This window comes from Spea bombifrons, chromosome 5 (assembly GCF_027358695.1).
Source record: "Spea bombifrons isolate aSpeBom1 chromosome 5, aSpeBom1.2.pri, whole genome shotgun sequence".
Taxonomy (NCBI): Eukaryota; Metazoa; Chordata; class Amphibia; order Anura; family Pelobatidae; genus Spea; species Spea bombifrons.
The window spans coordinates 16,334,480-16,356,028 of record NC_071091.1 but is presented as its reverse complement, the minus strand read 5'-3'; the positions used below and the strand labels follow the sequence as shown (position 1 = coordinate 16,356,028).

General features: G+C 39.1%; 4 protein-coding genes across 4 annotated transcripts in view; 3 read left to right on the top strand and 1 right to left on the bottom strand.

The window, feature by feature from the left end:
• The window catches only part of CDK6 (cyclin dependent kinase 6), a 73,799-nt gene extending 71,651 nt beyond the window's left edge, over positions 1 to 2,148 (top strand). The window contains exons 7-8 of the mRNA XM_053466495.1: positions 559 to 694; positions 1,123 to 2,148. Coding sequence (XP_053322470.1) covers positions 559 to 694; positions 1,123 to 1,284 — 298 coding nt within the window. The 3' untranslated portion in view covers positions 1,285 to 2,148. The remainder of the gene's footprint in view (positions 1 to 558; positions 695 to 1,122) is intronic.
• A 4,200-nt stretch (positions 2,149 to 6,348) lies between these two features.
• FAM133B (family with sequence similarity 133 member B) lies at positions 6,349 to 12,514 on the top strand. Its single transcript, XM_053466799.1, has 11 exons — positions 6,349 to 6,462; positions 7,427 to 7,524; positions 8,121 to 8,199; positions 8,781 to 8,855; positions 9,502 to 9,534; positions 10,071 to 10,142; positions 10,328 to 10,414; positions 10,978 to 11,025; positions 11,357 to 11,452; positions 11,698 to 11,736; positions 12,253 to 12,514. Exons 1-11 carry the CDS (start codon positions 6,439 to 6,441, stop codon positions 12,337 to 12,339), a joined length of 738 nt encoding a protein of 245 aa, XP_053322774.1. The 5' UTR covers positions 6,349 to 6,438; the 3' UTR covers positions 12,340 to 12,514.
• Positions 12,515 to 14,945: 2,431 nt separating this feature from the next.
• On the top strand, positions 14,946 to 18,666 carry CLXN (calaxin). Its single transcript, XM_053467644.1, has 6 exons — positions 14,946 to 15,130; positions 15,267 to 15,422; positions 16,288 to 16,392; positions 16,751 to 16,902; positions 17,323 to 17,427; positions 18,400 to 18,666. The coding sequence occupies exons 1-6, from the start codon at positions 15,052 to 15,054 to the stop codon at positions 18,448 to 18,450; spliced, it is 648 nt and encodes a 215-aa protein (XP_053323619.1). The 5' UTR covers positions 14,946 to 15,051; the 3' UTR covers positions 18,451 to 18,666.
• RBM48 (RNA binding motif protein 48) lies at positions 18,588 to 21,458 on the bottom strand. The gene is made up of 5 exons (XM_053467643.1): positions 21,295 to 21,458; positions 20,894 to 21,084; positions 20,471 to 20,616; positions 19,521 to 20,263; positions 18,588 to 18,751 (listed from the first exon to the last, which is right to left on the bottom strand). Exons 1-5 carry the CDS (start codon positions 21,400 to 21,402, stop codon positions 18,662 to 18,664), a joined length of 1,278 nt encoding a protein of 425 aa, XP_053323618.1. The 5' UTR covers positions 21,403 to 21,458; the 3' UTR covers positions 18,588 to 18,661.
• Between the last annotated feature and the right edge of the window lie 91 nt (positions 21,459 to 21,549).

The window sequence follows — 21,549 nt, the reverse complement described above, 5'->3', positions numbered from 1 at the left end:
TACAAGGATCTCTAAGAACCTATTCCAAATTGTGGGACGAAATATAACGAAGCAGTTAGCCATTTTTATTATATTGTGAGTTGAATTATTATTATTATCTTTTATTTATAAAGCGCCAACAATTTACGCAGCGCTTAATACAATACATAAATTCAAAGGGTATGACAAGATGAGAATTGACGGACTAAGACAAACCGATACATTAGGTGGAGAGAACCCGGCTCGCAAGCTTACAATCATGATGATCTTTGTAGGGTATGAAGGGAGGATATCTTAATAAGTTTCGCCATTCGGAGGATTTAACATTTGGTATATCTGAGTAAACACAGTATTTTTGTGGGACCAACATACAGTGGTGCACAAAGAATTGCAATATTATGGAACCTGCTGAAGATTGCTTGAGGAAGTTCCAACAACTTTTGGCAGCCCAGCATTTTGATCCATGAGCCAAGAGCTGGTGCACACAGAAATGTAGTGATGTATATCAGTTTTCTGCAGCGTATACCGCGTGTACATAGCATGACTGCTAACATTGATTTTACTGCTTGTTTCCCGCAGTGTAATAGGCCTCCCAGAAGAAGAGGAATGGCCAAGCGATGTAGCTGTTCCAAGGATTGCCTTTCGCTCCAGACACCCCCAACCCATTGAAAACTTTGTGCCAGACATTGATGAACAAGGCAAAGACTTACTTATTGTAGGTTTTGTTACTTCATTTCCATGACTTTTGGGTTAATAATATTCTTTTCTGGCTGGAATGTAGAGCACAAATCCTTTAGGTCTTGATAATGCTTATTGATACAAAACTTACTAAATGCACAGTAAGTTAAGGAAGGCTAGGAATACTAAGGCTCCAGATACCAATCCTGTGGCCATTTACTCACCAGTATAAGTGAAACATGATCATTAATTCCACTACTTCTTAGAAGTATTCCATGTCAGAACGGTTTATTTTGTATGTCAGTACAAAGTGGTAAATTTTAACTTGGCCCAGTAGAAAGCAATCTCTGTATTTGGTGCAGCTTCAGAACGAGGGACTGTTAGACTGGTCAGATCTTACGGGAGACGTAGGACATTATATGTATTTGCGACCACTGCGTTCACATCCTTTTTTCTCTCCTACAGAAATGCCTGACATTCAGCCCAGCAAAGCGGATATCGGCATTCAGTGCCCTCTCCCACCCTTACTTTCATGACCTACAGAAACACAAAGATAATACGGACTCTCACAGGCCCGGCAGCCACAGAGCTCCACAGGAGAACGCAGCCGGGACTAAGACTGCTTAAAGCAACGTTCTACATGGACAATACATGGGGCTCTGTCATCATACTGCTTGTTAGGAGCTCTCTGCATACAGTATGCCTTATACATTTAAAAACACCTCTTTCTGCAAGGAAACCCTGTTTACTTACTCCAGATCAATGCAAAACCAGTGCAGCTTTACATGTTTATTATTTTTTCTGTTTTTGTGTTTTTTTTTGTTTTTTTTTTAGTCTGGATGTTTCCAGTGAAAAGCAAAGCTGCTGATTATTTTTGCTGCCTTTTTACTGTCTAACATTTAAGCTGCTGGTATAAGGTAGAATAATCCAGTCACTGCCACCAGGATGGTCTCTATTTACAGCTGCTAATGCCTTATTGGGTACTAAACTAGCCTCCTTTTATAACGTTTTATGATTCTAGGATGTTATAGTTGACCCTGTACATGTCAGGGATTTTAAATGGTTTTGAGTTTGAAATAGCTAAATAATTATCAAATGTTTGAAAATATGGCTTCGGAGCAGAATTTTCATTGTACAGTAATTTAGTCTAAGCGCCCAAGATGATATTGTGGGCAATAGGACAGTTTTAGCATTTTCTGTATTTTGCTCAGATGTTTAAAGAATCATATAAAACATTTCATTCTTTGAAAAAAAATCACATTTTATTCATTTTTTTATTGAACATTAAAACTAACCAGTATCCAGTAATTAGTGAAGCACACCCAGAGAGGACACATAGCATAACATTACTGAAAAGCCACGGATGACTAATGTGATGGCCAAGGTGGGTGGCAATGGTTTTCAATGAGTTGCGTGTGTTTCATCAAATATCAGACTAAAGTGGAATTTTTAGTGAAGCAATATATTTCTAAATTAAAGGCATAAACTGTATCATGCACCCTACCTTACAAAAAATAGGCAGCATGGTTTTGACAGTGTGAGAAAGAAAGTTATGCAGGGTATCATCTCAAAACTGTCCTGATGGATTGGGATCATCCAGCAAAACAGTCATATGCTACTCCTTTCCAAGTGATCTCTACAGCGGTCAACATCTTTGGAGGGCTACAGACAACAAAAGACCAGTTGACCTACCCTTGAGTAAACTTATGTTGGTGGGACAGAAATCTTGGCTACCGTTGAGTTGCGGTGTCCCAGATTAGAGCCCATCTTGCGGTCCTCCAACACGTGTCACCTCAGCTTAGAGTCTGGTCGAGCGTACCTTGATTGCAATGTCCTCAGTTGCCCTTGCTATTTTTTTTCCAGGGGGGGTGGCATTGTATCATTATTTTATATTTTTTCTTTACTCCTGCCCCACCTTTTTTAATTTGGGGCCAGCAATATTACTCAACACTCACAAACAGATCACAAACAATATTGGCCCAAAGCCTATGGCCTGTAGTTTAGGACGTAATACACAACCCTGTATACAGGGGGCTAAAGTACAGGAATGCTATAGCTGGTGATCATGCAGCCATGTGCAATAGGAGTAGTAGGGTTGGACTAGTGTAAAAGGAGCTGACAGTACAAAAGAGGCCGAGGTAACCCTTTATCTGTTAATGGTTTCTGCTGCTGTACTACGGTATTTTAATCAGCCCATAAACTGAGTTTGGGCCAGGAGACAGACCTTGACACAGCGCTCAGATGTCACTCAACAACCTTTTCAATGAACATGACCACTTGATGTGCATCATTTGTTAAATTTATAGAACTCAGCAGACACTGAACACAAGTGGTCTAAGAAACAACTATCCTGCACAGCTACCAATCATATAAAACAAGCAACAACTAAGAGTCTCTCACACAATTGTGTGGAACACCCTACCTAAGATATAGAATACACAATGTTTGCGGGGACTAAGATCTTACCACCCTGGGTGACAAGTTTTATGAAAATCCCAAGCCACAGACACAAACATGGTGCTACAAAGCCTACAACTACACAACCCTCACAAAAAGTGAAATCACTGCTTTGTTCAGCTATTCTGGCCTTGTAACCCGCATCACCTCTCAAAAGAGGTTGTCACAAGTGAAAATCCATGGGCCACAGCCAGGGGAACTCCCACTTTGATTTGTTTCCTAATATCTTGAAATGATGTAAAAACTGTAGGCATTAGCCCGCAGGAGGGAAGGAAATAAAGAAAGAGAACTGTTTACCCTCACTCGACTTTGAGAAATGTAGATTTTTTTCCTTTTTAATACACAGTTACATGTTATATAGTAAGGTATGCCATTAAAACACCCTTAGGGACCTGCAAAGGGTCCAATAATAATGTGACAAGCTAGATACTATCCTTCTGCTACAATTCCCAGGGACCACAAACTGCACCAAAGCGTTTACGCACCTCTCAAAAGAAATGAAAGGTCCAACAACACCTTCAACTTTCAGAAGCAGAAAAGGCACCACTGAAGCCTACGCTCTTTCTGAATCCACAGATGGAGAATCCAAGGAGACAAAATCTAAAATCCATGCCGTAAAAATATATAAAAATCTAAAATCCATGCCATAAAGATCTATAAAATTGTACAATAACTATGAAAATAAGATTTACAAAATAGTGGAAGCACATTGTGGATTAGAGCAACGTTGTCACTGTCCTCCAAAACATATTTAAATTGTTATTACCATCAGTGGACAATGCAATGCTCTTAATAGATAGAGCCCACCTGTTAGGTCCAAACAAACCCCTAGAGATACCATAGTTATACTGCTTTATTTTTCAACCAAACATATAATACTTAAAGAGTTACTGAGAAACTCTGGTGATTTACAAAAACCTAAAACTCCATGAGCAAAAACTTGGTACCAGCTAATGAAGCATACACTTGGAACAACTCAAACTGTCACCTTCTCCACAACCATCACCTAATCCCTCTTCCTAAGTGAAGCCAGTGCTGAATACAGTGTGATTGAAAGTCACTGTGTATTTAGGACTTAGATTCACACAACCAAGCTTACTACTCCACACTTAGATAATGGCATAATCTCCCGGGCCGTCTGAACATTCTATGGTGAACTAAATACACAAACTGTTTTCTTAAATATGGCAGCTATGGCCAATTTAGTACACCCAACCCGCCAGCCATGTCACAGATATACCTGTTAGGTGTCAGTCAACTGTCTTATTCTGAACTCTGAGACAGCCTAATAGCTCCATTAGGAGATGGTGTTAATGACATATTCTTTTCACTTCAAATAGGTAATAAACAAATGGAGCATACTCGGTATCATAAGCTCCATTTGTGTGAGCACAAACTTTCTTGCAGTTGGACTGTAAATATTGGTCACGTAACATTTAACATAAGAATAGAGTTGGAGTGGAATTTAAAGTAATTAATGACATTACAGTCAGCTTTACGTTAAAATAGCAAATTTGCTAACAAGGAAATCAACAATTCTAAAATATGCTGTGTCAGCCGACTAGCCGAAGCATCTAACCGTATGTAGACGAGTGCAGGTAACATTCCAGAAGGGTTGTAATTTATGAATTACACAGTAACATGACACACATTTGCTGAATGACATATTTCTGGTTTAACTACGCATTATACACGGCCAGCTCATCCAAGAGAAACAGTTTTGCCCTTCATAATGCTAATATGAGTCCTAATTCCAGTTCTCCTGAACCTTCCCGTTTTAAAGAACTTTCACAGAGAGCCTGCTTTACTTTGGCTCGATTTGCATGATTACAATTGGGCCATTTTTACACAACAGAAAACCCTTTTCCTCGATCAGAGAAAATGTGGAGTAAATACCTGGAGTAAATTCTGGAGTGGCCAAACCTATCATCTCACTTTAGATTCGAGCATAACGTGTACAACTCTAGTGCCCTAGTGTACCCCTAGCATGGAGGAACGTGTGGCATGTGCTAAGCTGATTCTCCCCTTTTCTTACACCTGCCTAATCCTTGAAGAAGAAAAAAATTAAAAGGTTGTCCCTCTAAAAACATGAAGTCAACACAGATACATCTACCATTGGTCGTTAAAAGTTAATTGTTATACCTTCTAACATTTCAAATGGCCAAAGATGGACACTGTTGCTTTAGTGGTTCTGGTTACAGGCTTGATTAAGGGTTATGGATCAACCAAGACACTTACGTCTTTGTAACAGGGTAAGGCATCTAGAGGAAGAATACGCTTTATGTACAAAATGTCATTTCTAAAATTATTTCAGAAAGCAGTCTCTATTCTATACACATTATTTTGACTTTAAGGGATGCAGAGCGTCTGGTACATACACAGACGGGAGTCACGTTGAGCAACATTACACGACCCTGCGGTAATAGCGGCTTATACAGAGTGCGAACAGTGAGCGGGTGATGTGTGAGTGAGGTGTGATTGTGAAGTGTGTGAGAGTGAGGGGATGTGTGAGAGAGTGAGGTGTGACGTGTGTGCTGTGTTCAGATGTGATAGAGTGAGTATGTTTTAATGTATGTGTGTGTGAGGGGAAAGTATGTTGGTGTGGGTTAATATATGGTAATGTGTTTTTTTAATGTGTTTGCATGTGATAGTGTGAGCGTATATGTGTGTATGATAGTGTGTTAATGTGAGTGTGTATGTCTGTGTGGGACCATCCCTCCTAAATAGGCACACTTGGGAGGTATGTACTATTTTCCGCAATTTTCTGTAATTCTATGCCCTCCCCGTGATTTCTTTCTTATTAATGTCTGTTCTGTATACATGTCTGTCACTGCCATAAAAATGTTCTAAAAAAAACTCTGAATTTATAATTCCCCTGCCAGCCTTGGAGACGTTCAGTGGCGGCGTCCATGTTTCAGAATGTGGAAACCATACATGGAAGTAAACTTTATTGATATACTTTGGTGGGGTCATAATGCTGGTGTCTGGCGGACACTTGAGTGGAGCTTGTGCTGAGCCTAACGTCCATCTATATAGGAATGCCCAGCTCTTTCTTTTTCAATAACCAAACCCCAATAAAAATGATATATAATTATATATTAATAAATATAATTCCGATACATATTGGTGTTTAATAATGCATTTCCCATTAGCTGCCTATTGTGTGCAGGACACAGTGCTCTCCGAGCCTGTAGGGGGAGCTCTAGCTGCTTCCGCTTTTCAGGCGCTGTCATTCTCTATGGTGTTTCCGGTGCTGATCCTGGAGCTTCAGGCCTCGCTGTGTATGAGGCGATTGTTGCCGGGGAAGACTCACTGTCCTGCACAATGGGGAAGCGAGACAACCGGGTGGTGAGTGAGTCTGTACTGGAGAGTCGTGCCTGTTGTGCCGGCGTGTTAGTCGCGATCACCCGCCCCCGGTTAGCGCGCTGTATCCAATTCTTGCTGCAAATAAATAAAACGCTTTTATTGGAACGCTGTCTCCGTTAGTTGTGAGAAAGTACATGAAGAAACCGTGTGAGGCGATATTCTAAAGGGCAATTCCCACTGATTCTAATCACTGATTTTGTGCTGTTTACTAATAATTGCTGGATATTTTATCAGCCTCCTGGGTTTAAGCAGCTCCGTTATCTTTGCTCGGTCTGTTAGTCATACACCCTGTTTCCTTATACTATTTGTGGTAAACAATATAATTCCTCGGTCTCAATCACCCAGACGGTCTAACTAATGAAAGTCTATGAAGGGAAGAATTACCATTACCAGCCTTTCAATGTTGTTGTGTCAAAACAAGCTCTGCGATTGCGTTCCTACGTTCTGTTACGTGACTTTCTGGTATGACACCGCGGTGTAGTCACAGTTTAAATTACCGGACTGTCACTTAGATCCGTAGTTGGCAGCTTGTGTGATGTGCGCTTGGTTTAATATCTTTAAGATGTATTGCATTACTAAGATCTATGCAAATCCCGTCTGATTATATAGATGTAGAGATCATATGCGGTGGGATCCTGACTTTATGTCAGAAAAAGGTGTCTGGATTTTTCCAATGAGTGGGAAAACATGGCAAATAGTGGATAATATTATTATCTTTATAAGACGCCAACAATTTACGCAGCACTTCTTACTCCATACATTTAAAGGGGATGACAAGACTAGAAGTGACTAACAAACCCATACATTAGGTTAAGAGGGTCCGGCTTGCGATCTAGAGGTACACAAATATTGTCAGGTGATTTGTCTCCATAACACCGGCACCCATTCTATCACATTGTAGTTGCTTTTGCTAAAGATACTAACAGTTGCGATTATTTCCTTCCAGGCTTATATGAATCCAATCGCTATGGCACGTGCGAAAGGCCCGGCATCGTCTGGAGGTCCTACAATCCAGGATTATCTGAGTAGACCTAGGCCAACTTGGTAAGGTATCTTATCTTTATGTGAACCGCAATATGAAAATATTGCTTCGTTATGATGATTAGCACAATATGCTAATTTTAAGATAATGACGTGTACGCTTAGAATGTATATTTAAAACCAGTTTGTGAGCAGTCTTGGTTAACTTAAAATGCCATTTTTCTTTTTAATACACTCACTATGTCCTATCAATATCTGCCTGTGTTTGGTTTTCAGTTGCAAGATATTGATTATGGACAAAGCAAGTGAAACAACAACAACAATGGTGGGGCAGTTTATTAAAGTTTATCTATTCCAAATGTTGGCACTGCTGGTGTATTAATCTTTTTCTAAATCTAAGGAGAGTTGAATCTGTAAATAAGACAGCTTTATTTTTCACATTTTTTATGACACGGCACTCATTTGTTGATTCTGTTACATTTTTGATCTGCTTCTTATACGTGTGAAAGCCATCATTGATCATTAGAACTAAAATGAATATTCCGTCAACATCCTTTTTTATTCTATTTTATACTATTTAACACTTGATTATTTGGGGCATTAAAGCAGTGCAGATGTGTTGAAATGTCCTTACTTTGCTCGTTATTTTGGTTCTTTAGGGAAGAAGTGAAAGAGCAACTGGAAAAGAAAAAAAAAGGCTCCCGAGCTCTAGCAGAATTTGAGGAAAAGATGAATGAGGTTTGTATTTCTTTGTAATGTTATTAAAGCGAGAAACAGGGAAAATTCCTAACCAAACAAGTTTTACATTATATTAGGTTCCCTCTCCATACACTTACGGTAGGACACTGCGTGCAAATTATTCTTAACGCTGTTTTATTATAGAAAATAGATTAAAACACAACGTCTCTTAACAAATGTTAGAATGTCAGATGAAGAAAACCCTTTTTCAAACACCATTTTTCTTATCTGAAGCCACATTGCTTATGTTTCTCTCCTCTTCTGAAGTCTGCATTTGAGAACGTCATCTGAAAAATATGCTTATCTACAAATATTGAGGATCTAAGGGTTTTAAATTTGTTAGCCTTTAAAACCGTGCTTAATTCTTAGTCCTTGTTTTTTTTAGGTCATGTTTTTAATTTTCCTTATGTAATATTTCGGGGTTTTTTCAAGTTTTCCACTTTCTAATGTATTGGAACGTTGAAATCAAGAGAATGAAAGTAGCATATAAAACATTGATTTGCTTTGTTGCACCTTGATTAGACTGTAGATCGTCCTTTCTACATCTTTAATAAACAGTAATAAACTTTTTCTTCTCTCAGAGTTGGAGAAAGGAACTGGAAAAAAACAGGGCAAAGGTGTTCGCAGGCAGTGAAAATACCTCAAAAAAGAAAGAGGTAATTATTGTATTTTTGTTTATTTTCTTAACAAATGTATTATGAAAGGGTATCTTTTTTTAACCTCTTTATTGAGGGGAAGAGTTCCATCAAATATGTAAACAGACAGTTTCTGCAAATAGAAACTTACATATGCAGAAAGTATGAGCATTTCTGCATGGAACAAAGTGTCAAAAATGTTCATCATAAATCTGCACATTTATATAATTCTATGACATTCGTAATGAAATGATATAAAGTCTATGGAATCCCGGAGCTGGCAGGAGAGTTTTGCAGGGATTTTATGGATTTAACTCTCACTGAAATATTTTCTAGGAAGAGCCTACACTGGCTGGCTTCTCTGAAGTATAATTCGTGTAGAGAGACTGAGAAATCACACTGATTACGCAGGGCCAGCCAAGCTCTTTCTGCGGCAGAATTTCAGTAGGATTATCCCTGTTTAATATATTGTGAAATAAATGAGAGTTCTGGAAAACTATTTTGCCAACTCTCTCTTTAGTGAATAAAACCTATAGGTTTCCATGATTGAAATAGGACTTGGGGGTGCTGGTTATCTTGAGTAGCAACTTCTTCTTTTTTTCCAAATATAACTTTTTTTACATTGATTTTTCTTTTCTTCTTCTTTGTTCCTTTCTTTCTTGTGCAGAAGCGGAAAAAGGAGAAGAAGAAATCTGGTGGGGTGAGAAGAGCTTTCAACCTTATCTAACTTTATTAACTTGAACAGCTGTAGCAGAAATTCTGGATTTTAGCCCTAAATGAAAACGATCCATCACAATCAAATTGAAATTAAAATTAAATCTTAATAAAAAAAAAAAAAAAAATCTTAAAAAGGTCCATTCATCAGGGCAAAAAAGAGTAAAGAGTTTCACTTTCAGTGTGTCTTATATTTTCCATTTATTTCCAGTGGGCTGACACGGCCCTGCATAATGAGCCATCTAGTTAATTTAATCGTGTATTATGTTGGATCGGTTCAGTTCTCCTGCAAGAGTATGTTGTTGAGCTGAAGCTTTCAAATCACCTGCAAACTTCTGGCTTAGCAGATAAAACATTGAGGATCATGGGTGTATGTAATGTACAATTCACAGATTCCAGATTAATGTTTATACATTTTAATAACGTCTCTGAGACACACAAGCAAGCTGTGTTATATTAATAGGTGCATTATCATCAAAATGTGCTTCTCACAAGTTTTACTTTCTGTTGTCTGTGGTCAAGTTGTCTTCATCATCTTCCTCCTCTTCATCGAGTTCTGATTCTTCTAGGAGTTCAGATGAATCTGACTATGAGGTGAGTATGTGTTGTGATTTTTCTTTGACCGCACTATGATGGAGCTAATGTGTAAAAGCAATAATAAGCTATTTTATATGAAACAGATTAGTCCTTCCCAAAGTGTCACACAAAACGTACTTCACGTGGTGTACATTTCATGAAGCCATACTAAAGGACCAACTTAATTTACTTTGTTGTTTTAGAGCAGGAAAAAACATGCAAAAAGGAAGAAAAAGAAGAAATACTCTAGCAGAAAATCATCTGATAGTAGTTCGGATTCAGAAAGCAAGGTATTGTTCCGCTCTGTGTGTTTTTTGGCCGTAATTATAGGTGATCCATACTGGCAAACTAACCTCTTCCACATGTTACAGGAAACATTAAAAATAAAATACATAAAAAATACAGGACAACAAAACAGACAATGGTGAATGCTATAACAGTTCATTGACTGTGGCCTGATCGTAGGAGAGAAAATAGGGTAGAATGGAAATAAAGCAATTCAAATATTGAGAGGAAGAATTCTTTCAGGTTTTTGTTTCTATTATCAATTGAAATGTGTAAATGATTAATATTGGATGTATGTTTAAAAATGATGTTTATTCTGGAAATAATTTTTCCTGCAAGAAAGGCATCTTTTGCTGCAGCTAACACCTCATTGCAATACTTATGCTGGGGCTTTTCTGCTGGAGTTGGACCCTCTATAATACATTCTTACAACAATGAGGAAAATGTGTTTGGTAAATAAACCCCAAATGTTGGAAACTGGCACCTATTTACAATATACACTTTTTGAAGCTACATAAGTAAATTGTACATCTGAAACATTTGGTGATTTTATATACTATTTATTTAGGACAGCCTGAAAAAGAAGAAAACAAAAGATGACCAAGACAGAGACAAGGTGATGTTTTCTTATAACACCCACCCTTCTGTTGTGCATACATTGGCGGTTTTAAGTTAAACTAATATAACCAGTAGATGGTTGTCTGTGATTGGCACGTGTGTATTATTCAGTGCACCTTCACTACAAACTGAATGTGATGTGACTTACTTGTTTGAGAACATGGGAAAAAAATCTTTGATTAAATGTTTTAATGTTTGCACAGAACACATCTGGGTTAACCGCCCCCAAAAGGATGCAACTATTTAGATGACGGTTTTGCTAGTGGTTTTCTTCGCACTTAGTTTGCATGGAGAAAAATAATCATCTTGTCCTATCTGTTTATTTGTAGGAAAGCAAAAGTCTTAGCAGAAAAAGGAGGCGGACTGAGGATGACCCCAGACATTCTTCATCGGAATCCTTTTCCAGATCAGAATCTGAAGAGGAGGTCAGTCTACTTTGTAATTTAAAGTGGTTAAAACACTCATCTCCAGCTTCGAAATTTATTAGCCAGATAGAGTGTCTTAAATATATGGCTTTCTGTCCCTTCTGTCATCTCCACCAACTAGGTGTTATTTAAAGCACAAATGTTAGTCTTCTGTGATTATATTTACAGATAACTAGATTGTTTGCATGTGTTTTTTCAATCCCATTGTTGTACATTTGTCTAAAACACTTTCTTTTATTTTTGAGGTTTATGGTAAAAAGAAGAAAAGTAGTGAAGAAAAAACTGTGAGTATTCACCCTCATGAAAAAGGTGATGGGGTGACAGGCTTGTGGTTACAGATTGGCAATCTGACCATAAAATCACCACTTAACGTTCTGACCAGCAATATCTCTACAGTGCTGCATCAAGTTCCTAGGGCGCCCTCTCGGGCTGTCTGCAATGCCGCACAGCTTCGTACCCGGGTCATATTCAGGGAAAATATCCTGTACGTGTTTTCTCACACCGAACACTAATGGCTAATTTTTTTTCAAGATGATGCAATTCAAGGGATTCTTAAAGTGTAATTTGCATTTTTAACATGACCTGGTAGTAGAACCAATTGAAAATGCCACCACAGGGCCAGTAATATTAATCCAGTGTTATATGAAGCTGGAGACATCTCGCTGTCGCTCCCAATAATTACATATGTAGTACATTCTTAGCATAGTGTGTGGTTGAGATGCCTGCGTTGACCTTTGGGTGATTCTGGGGCAGATTGGCCGTGACACAACTGTTTTACAACTTGGCGTCTTTTCAAACAGGATAAAGCTAAAAAGAAGAAGAAGCACAAGAAACATCACAAGAAGAAGAAGAAAAAGAACATCGCTCAAAGCTCAGATTCAGAATAACACTCATATATAATATGGCTAAAATGCTTGCAACACGTTATGTTCCATAGGACTGTCGTAACATGTTTTATACCTTCTTGTGCTCTCAGAGTTAAAGCTCAGACTGTAAAAGGGCTGGCATATGTTCATGGTTACTGACACCGAGTCATACATATGAAGAGCAATTTCCCAAGAATTCCTCTATATAAATAACCCCATCGTACCTATGCCTCTTACCGAGTCCATTCACACTGCAAATGTACGTCTGCATAGAAGAGTATATCTGCAGAAATGTCATGTAGGTTATTAAAATAATATATTTTGGTTTATTTATATTTACACAAATCAGTTGCGGTGGAAACAGACCGGCTTTCTTGTACATATTCTTTTCTGCGGGTCAGGGATTACTTTATTGCATATTCTTTCTCAAATCTGCACAGCCAACTAGTGTGAGGCGTCGGATGTGACACTCGGTCTAAGGACATGATAACCAGAGAAGCAATAAGCAAGCTGAAGAACAGTGGGTTTGTTTTCCATTTCAAGATCATGAGCATGTGGTTTATTCGTATGTGGGGTTATATCTAGGCTTGCCTTGTCCATTATAGTGTGTGCCGGGTGGAGGCAGCCACTATTCCTGATATTCTCAGGTTGTATCAACTAGAAAGGTCTTAGAAATCTTGGAAACGCAATGTTGCATCATATAGCGACACATTCTGCCTGCATTTGCATGTTTTCTGTTAAATATTGATTATACATGTACAGAATAAACAGTGCATATTTTAGAATATCTGTAGCTACAATCTGTGCTGTTAATGTAAAAAGATGTTTTTTTGTTTTGTATTTCAGAAGTATGTATATATTAAACAGCTTCATATTGAAGCTGGACCTGCTTAGATACATTTTGGTACCAGGCCCATTCACAAGCGGTGTCCTGTTTTATGGAAGTGATTTATGAATATAAATAAAATATTGTTTAACATTTTTTATAGTGCTTAGTCCTTTTGTTAAAAAAAAAAAAAAAACATATCCTGTATTAATTTTCATACATAGATGTGTGTGTGTGTGTGTGTGTGTGTGTGTATATATGTGTATGTATGTATGTATATAGATTGCTAGTTTTCATTTGTTGCTTTGGATCTGTATTTGAATCGGTGGGATCAATCACCTTTAACACGGTTTGTGCACTTTTGTCACGGTGCTTTCATTAACCTAGGGATATAATTAAGCATTTTAGAAAACGCACTGTACATCCACGGCTGAATTCCGTAACAGAAGTTGAAACAAGGGCAGTGTTGTAGGCTAAGACTTTAGGCGATGCAAACAGATCACCTAGAGTATGTCAAATCTGATCTTCCGCTACAGAATGGGGCCTATTGAAGTAAATGGCTCTCAAACACTTGGGGCCGCTGGTGCGCAAGAGTATATATAAACAAATCCGTGTTCCACCAGCTGCCATTCTCTAGTGCCATCTGGTGAAGATGGATTACATTTATTTTTTGCAGCAGAAAGTTTTTTCCTTGGCCCAGTTTTGTTGACTTTTTTTTTTCTACTGCCGGGGATCATTTACTCTATATGTGAGATACTATATTCATTCAGATGTATCTATAGAAATTTGGAATTGATCTTGCTTTCTACATCCTTTTGATCCAATTGGAAGGGATCCATTTTGGGTGAGATATCCACTGCTGATACCTGCTGGTTTCGTATCGGTGATGTGACTGCAATCTTTGGGTAATATGTGATGGCATTAAAAGCACAAAAATACCATGAAATCTATAATATTATACTACTGTAATGTTATACATACATATAATGTAATACACAAGGCTTCTCATCTCAATTTAAAGGGGTAAATCCTTTTTTTATTTAGGTTTCTTTTGCACTTAAGCATGCTTTAGTACTGTTTCTTCTATAAGAACATCGCATAAGCTGAAGAACTAGTCTATACCTGATGTAAAGACCTCAGACCTTAATCAATCTTTAGATTCAGGAGCCTTATGCCTACTCCATGCGTTTTTACATTTTCTCACTGTATTAGCCTATACCACCTATGATGAGAGGCTGTTCCGTTTATCTACCACCCTCTCAGTAAAGTAAAACTGTTTTACTGTGTCTGCATTGTGGATCATACAACATGCATGGGTGATAATACTTCACTAATGGGATCTTTTAATTACTTTTGTTCACATACAGTCTATACTAACGTGGCAATGCTTGCTTATTGTGTGTCTGCTATATATGTGACATATGAGCATCTTTACTGAGATAACCCCCACCCCAGCTTATTTCTTTAGGATTGTTTTATAGAAAAGAAGACATTTTTTCTGTAAATTTAAAAACTTTACTTGAGCCGCTTAGATCTTATTGCTGATGGCGGTTCAGCTGCTCCCCTAACCCGCCGCCTCTACTTCTACACTCCGTCAGCCAACCTCGATCTCCCACTGCGAGCAACGCATAATGTCTCGCCGACCATTAAGGGGTTAATCATCGTAACAGCTGTGGATTTAGAAGCCGGCTATAGGTTGTTTTGTGTTCCTACAGAACGCGCCTGAGACGTCACATATGCGACGGTGCGGCTGATTGGCTGACGCGGTAACCTTGCTGTAACCATGGCGACGCTTTGTTGTTGCATAGGTAACCTCTTTGGTTGTTCGCTACAAGCGGGATCAACTGCTCGCGTTCGTGGAGATCCACGCGGGACAATTTAGTACTCTGTGGGCACCCGTACGAAGCATGTCCCAGCAAATGCCCGCCATGAACAGAAAGAACCTGCAGAAGCTGGCAGAGGCGCTGTGCAGAGGCATCAAACACTGTAAGGGAATTCCTTCATTACTCATTGCGTTTATTCTCATTTATTCACAAGAACAACTTATAACTTTCACATATTTAGGACTTTTAACCCGAAGTAGGAATAATTCAGTAATAATTGTGTTGCTGTTTTGTTTCAGTCACTAAGAATGAAGTAGAAAGTCTCATAAGGCTTTATTATACAATAGTGGGGCGCCCGATTGATCCGAACACCAGAGGGGGCATCGACCGGAATACGTTCCGAAACATCCTGCACAACACGTTCGAAATGACGGATGATATGATCATGGACAGAGGTGAGCGAGTGTCGCCCAAAACAATAGTGACCCCAATATTCATGTAACCCAGGGGTGTCGCGGGTGTAAATACCGGCCCGGAATGTCTTCTGGACAAGGAGATGTTTCTTGAAAGCGCAGCTGAGCGGTGCTGCTGGTACTTTTGGTTTCTATAAGTCCAGATTGTTATGTGGTGAGGGTTGGCATCACCTGACTCAGGGTAAAAACCCTTCCAGGTTGTCCATTAACACAGCCGGTCAGAATATATTTGGGATACAACTTTAACCATTAAAAGGGGGCTATGCAGAATAGGTCAAATAAAGTATTCCACGGGCTTCATGCCGGCTCTCTTCGCCGTGCAAGCCGCCGGTAAGCGTACCCCTACAGATCTGTCCCTGGAGCGAGCGCCCTTGACTCCAAGGTAAGTAACTTGTCATTTATTGTGGTAAATAAATTGCCGGTGGATCAACCGGATACAGGAAAAAAACGTTGCCGTTTTTTTTCCCATATACAATTGATCCACTGGCACTTATCACAAGTAACTTACCTTGGAGAGCCAGACTTGGTCTTTATTTTGCGTAGAATAGGGCTCCCATGATAGGAACACAGAAAGGATCTAGACATGATGTAAATTCTGCATAAACTCCTTGTTAAGCCTTACAAGCCCTTCACTGTACGTACCACTTGTGTCCTGCTTGCCCATTATACAGCGCTGCCGAATATGATGATGCTATATAAATCTATAAAAAGTAATAATTATATGAATATCCATGGAAATAAACCGCACAACTGAACGCATTCCAATGTATTCTTCCCGAGACCAATGACTATATAGACCGGCTATTGATCATTCAGTCAGCATGAAATTGTTAACCCTTTCTTCTAGTTTTCCGAGGATTTGACAAGGACAACGATAGTTACGTTAATGTAACAGAATGGATAGAGGGTTTATCTGTATTTCTTCGAGGGACATTAGATGAAAAAATAAAATGTAAGTATTTACAGCACACTGTTTTTTTGTTTTTTTTTTATGCAATATGCAATATTTTTCACAACCGTGTATCTGCTTTACGTATGTGCTTTAGTGCTGTTACACCATCCAAGTACCTCAGAACCTACAGCTGACCATTGAAGGTTTATTGGGAAAGGCTTTAACATTGAGCCAGCGTGGCGGGTGAGCTACAGGCGAGCTGCTCTTAGTAGCATGTCTTCCTACATCATCCGGATGTCTGGCCCGGAGCACACAAGCACATTAGACGTAGAGGTGGCAGAGTTGACCTGATGTTACGTGATGTTTTGTGCTCCTCATTAAACCACCATGCTGTCCTTTCACACCCTTTTCCATACAGACTGTTTTGCAGTTTATGACCTGAACGGTGATGGGTATATCTCCAGAGAAGAGATGTTCCACATGTTAAAGAACAGCCTTCTCAAACAACCATCTGAAGAAGATCCAGACGAAGGCATTAAGGACTTGGTTGAGATAACACTAAAAAAGATGGTGATTATTTGCATTCAGATTATTATATAATAATGGCAAAATTTGAGTGTCTCTTTTATGATCTGTTATTTCACCTCTTCATTAAAGGAGTAAAAATAAAGGGGGAAATGTTTAGAAAGTGATTCTAGTGCAAAGTTAAAATGTGGACTTAGTAACGTAGCAACCAATGACATGTTCCATATTATAGAATTGTGTTCTTAGTTGTTATGGAGGCGGCGTTTCAAACCATTGGATAAAATCACTTTTAACGCCATGAAAACATCTCAAGAAACTAATTACTCTTCTAATTAACTATTTTTTTTTTAAATGTGCAAGTGATATCTACTTAAAGGGGGTAAATGGGCATTTAATGAGTAATCGCATGCTGTCTCTATTATTGGGCGGCTGAAGCAATTATTGATGTTGTCTTTCATCCTCTAGGATTACGACCATGACAGCAAGCTCTCCTATAGTGACTTTGATAAAGCTGTCAGAGATGAAAATTTACTCCTGGAAGCATTTGGACCGTGTCTGCCTGATAGTAAGGTAAGCTTTATTTTTATCAACTCTCCTAAAAATAATAAGTCATTGTTTTAACACATTTTCTAGTGTCCCTCACCATTATAACATCATTTTACCAATATGACCTTCCTGGGTAACCTGCTTAGCATTGGTGGAGAAATCAGGAAAGTGAGTTAAAAAAAAAAAAATACATCTTACAAACCGTGGGAATATCCAACACAGGTCTCTTGCTTGTTTAAGTTCTTAAAGGTACACTTCAGCGATCGCATGCACTTTAATGAATAGAATAGGTGTGTGGTCCTTATAAATTTACATGTGGTCAGTTTTGGAAATGCATTTACCTTTACCCACCCCCAGCTAAATGCCATGCAGGAGATGCATTTAGGTGAATATATATCTCCATAACGTGTCTGCATGCAGTGCGCATGTGTAAGGTCTTCCCAATGACTGCAATGCAAACACTTTCCTGCCTCTGATTGGCTGCTTAAGCTGTCAGTCAGTGACAGGAACATACTTACATTGACGTCATTGGAAGTACTTTACTGCCACTGATTGACATCTTCAACAGCCAATCAGTGGGAGGAAGATTTTGCCCCATGGCTGAAAATTCTGTTTCAAGTAAGTGTTTTACTTTCTTCAATTTGGAGGAATTCTTATTAAAATACTCGCAGAGAACCTTAATATGCATTCATCTATGGTAGGAATGTCAGTGACATTAAACTGTCCCTTTAAAGTTGACAATAAGGTCATTTATAATGTATCCAGCTTATAAAGAGATTTAAATGAAATGACCAGGTATTTTTACCAAATCTCACTTTGCATAATAAATACAGTATAGGAGCTGATCAAGTTTGTACTGAGGCCTGGAAACCAAACATAGCCGATAATGACTTATTAGCCAAGAGAATAAAGTTATCCTCTTAGTATATTGCATTGTATATTTCACAGCGTAATCTTCCACGAGCGACGCTAATGTTTTCTTTCTTCTCCACACAGAACATTATGGCTTTTGAAAGACAAGCTTTTCATGAAGCTACTGAGTTATAGGAATGGACCTAAAGAACTCTGTGGCGAGGCTGATGCTTTTCACTTCTTGATATGCGTAAGAAGTTCCTTAAAGCCTTGCTATAGAATATCCAACATTTCATGAAATAAGGTCGTGGTAATCAGAAAAAAGGAAAACATTTAAAATGCTCAGTATTCATGGTATTCTTGTTGCATTTTGTAAATACACACAACATACATTAAATGGTGCCAGTTAAATCCGCCGTCTCTGTTTCTTTGGTGGTATAGTTTCCGTGTCCTCCGTGGCTCTCTCTGGAATCTTTGTTTTTGGTGGTTCAGAAACCTTTGAGAAAAGAGTTTTAGTCATTAACATTAGCGGAGCCACATTTTGGTGATTTGAAAATGACCGATTAGCTATCGTTTAGGATTGCACTCATGTGCAGCATGTACATGGATATATACTCCCCTGTACCCCATTTGATTGCTTACATTTCTTAAAGACCCCCCATAGCTCCCCTTTCTCTTTCTTCCTCATTGAATAATATATTTGGTGCTTTGATCCTCAGCACAGTCTCGCCTTTTGCTTTTTTGGGTACGATTCCCAGACCAGACGTTTTGTATTCATATCGTGTGTAACTTTTTATAGCATTGTTCAGACCGCACAACTCCCATCCTCAAGATGCCTGCACATCCCTGTCTGAAAACAAGTAGTTTAATCTATTTTAGCTGAGATGCCTGGATATCTGGAATAGCCAACAACTGTGGTCTGTTTGCGGTCCTGGAGAACTATAGTTGCGCCCCTGGCTGTGCTGAAGATGAATATATGGAATTATGAGACAGATCAGGGGCAACAATACACAACATAAGGCTCAAATCTCAGACATACATATAATTGTTATATTATCATCCTTTCAATTAGGCAGCTTGTTTTAAGTTTATTACTATTGAATCATTCAAATTTCCTGACAAATCCAACTATGAGGAGATACACAAAAATGTACTTTGTAGATGATGCTTGGGAGGAAACCCAGTAGTAGGGCACATCAGTGGGCAATAGCAGAAAGTCTATATGTATGTATATATATTATATACGTATATATACACACACTTACCTTTTTTAGTTTCTCCCTGATGAAATCTGCCGACACATTGAGAGAAGGATCGTCCATATCTAGTTGTTTTATTTCTGGTAGCATTGGTCCAATAACAATATCCTGTTCATCGGGAATTAATCCACACAGAGGAATGGCATTGCCAACTTCTCTTCTCCTGTGTCTCTCCTGCAGTTGGGTTGTTCTAGGCATAAATCTTGGAAAACTACCACCTGCGGGAGTCTGTCTGTTTTGTGATAAAACATGTGTTTTAGAGTTCTGCAACCCAACTTCCATGTGGCTGCTGGAAGGCAAAAGGTGGACATTAGATTCAGATCCTATTTTGGTGAGGTCCTCATGCGCTGAATATGAACTCCAAGAAACATCAGGATCCCCAGTGGATGTCTGTGGGTCTGCGGCTTGCAAATGAGAATCCTTTCTGAAGAGCGGAAGCTTTGGTCCTATTTCAATATCGTGTTTATCAGGAATGAACCCATGCGTAGGAAGGGCACTGCCATGTTCCCTTTTCATCTGTCTCTCCTGTAGTTGGGCAGTTCTAGACATAAATCGTGGAAGGCGACCATCCTTGGTGCCGTACAATGAACTGTGAGAAACATCTGACTCCCTAGTGGATGAAACTCCAACACAGGATACCATCGGATAAGCGGCTTGTAAATGAGAATCCGGGCCGGTGACTTGTGCAGCAGATCCAAGAGGTCCACCACACCGAGAGACACTTTGTTTCTTCTCTGGTATAGGCCGAGCTGAGGAAAAACAAGATTTGCTCAGTTCTAAATTCATAGCATTCTTCTTGAAACAAACAGACAAGGTAAAAATAAAAGAACAAATTTAAATGTATTAATAATTATACAATAATGAAAATATCGCTAGAACGTTTATCTTCAGGAAGCACCCTTGTGCTAAATTTTTACAAGACAATGCAAACGAAGATTCTTTACTCCATGACAAACCTCGGTCAGATGTAGCTCTTGCCACAAATCTTCTCCTGTCTTGAAGTTTCTCTCTGGTCTCCTGGACAGTTTCAAACTCCGGGGCGTAACACACATGGAGCAACCCACCGAAGAAGTTCCGCTCATCTAGTTTCCGTTTCGCAACTCTGTAATCATGCCATAAGTCATTGTTCGTGATACATTCTACTAAATAAACTATCTTTATACAGGACAAAGTATATCACTACTTTCCATAAGTCAAACACTTTTGCCAGCGTGGGTCATTTATCTAATAACGGTACTTTCCTGTCCTAAAGTCCACTCTCACATAATACGTATAAATAGAAGATTTCCATTTGCGGAAGAAATATATATATATATATATATATGCACACACACACATACATACATAGAGTATATAACGCTCTCGGATCACCCCCTTACCGCGCGCTCTGTAACCTCTGAAGTTTAATCAGATACACCTCCGTGAACTGCTCAGCGGGGTATTCGTCTAGGGCATTGTATTCTTCGACGGCACCGTAAAGGGCAAACTGTTCTATGAGCTCCTTGGCTACGCCGATCGCTGGGACCCCCTGCACCAGCAGATAGCGAGACTCCAGGTTGATTGTGTAGACCTGGAAAATTGGGGCAATGCGGAGAAAGAATAAAGAAATAGGTTACAGGATTGATGGAAAATGTTCTAGATTTATAACAGAAGTAAACTTTGTTTCTTCCATGCGAGCCACTCGGGTAACACTTTGATGATTCACTATATAGAATGTTTATGATGATCCATCATCATCATATATCATGTGTCATACACTTCCCGGATGGTTATCACTCACTTTCACGGCTCTGGCTCTTCTTCCATCTCGATACTTAGGTCGGGAGCCACACGCTCGCTGCTGCTTATGATGCTCTTGGACCTCTACCTCCGAGAAAGTGCTCGCCATGGTCCTCCAAAGCAAATCCGACCGTCACCTCCTACATCACCGTACGCCGATCAGTTGTTTACACTATGCTATAAACACAAGAAACCATAACATTACACTATTTCATGACAGCGGCCGTCACGTGCGGCCAGTCAAAATTCCGCGGAA

Bases quoted from the DNA above. Each gene is read 5' to 3' on its own strand.
- FAM133B (XM_053466799.1), top strand. From the start codon at position 6,439: ATGGGGAAGCGAGACAACCGGGTG. The intron at 6,463-7,426 runs GTGAGTGAGTCT...ATTTCCTTCCAG, and splicing joins GGAAGCGAGACAACCGGGTG to GCTTATATGAATCCAATCGC. The intron at 8,200-8,780 runs GTTTGTATTTCT...TTCTTCTCTCAG, and splicing joins TTGAGGAAAAGATGAATGAG to AGTTGGAGAAAGGAACTGGA.
- CLXN (XM_053467644.1), top strand. From the start codon at position 15,052: ATGTCCCAGCAAATGCCCGCCATGAACAGAAAGAACCTGCAGAAGCTG. The intron at 15,131-15,266 runs GTAAGGGAATTC...GTTTTGTTTCAG, and splicing joins GTGCAGAGGCATCAAACACT to TCACTAAGAATGAAGTAGAA. The intron at 17,428-18,399 runs GTAAGCTTTATT...TTCTCCACACAG, and splicing joins CGTGTCTGCCTGATAGTAAG to AACATTATGGCTTTTGAAAG.
- RBM48 (XM_053467643.1), bottom strand. From the start codon at position 21,402: ATGGCGAGCACTTTCTCGGAGGTAGAGGTCCAAGAGCATCATAAGCAG. The intron at 21,085-21,294 runs GTGAGTGATAAC...CCAATTTTCCAG, and splicing joins GAAGAGCCAGAGCCGTGAAA to GTCTACACAATCAACCTGGA. The intron at 20,617-20,893 runs GTAAGGGGGTGA...GCATGATTACAG, and splicing joins CAGAGGTTACAGAGCGCGCG to AGTTGCGAAACGGAAACTAG.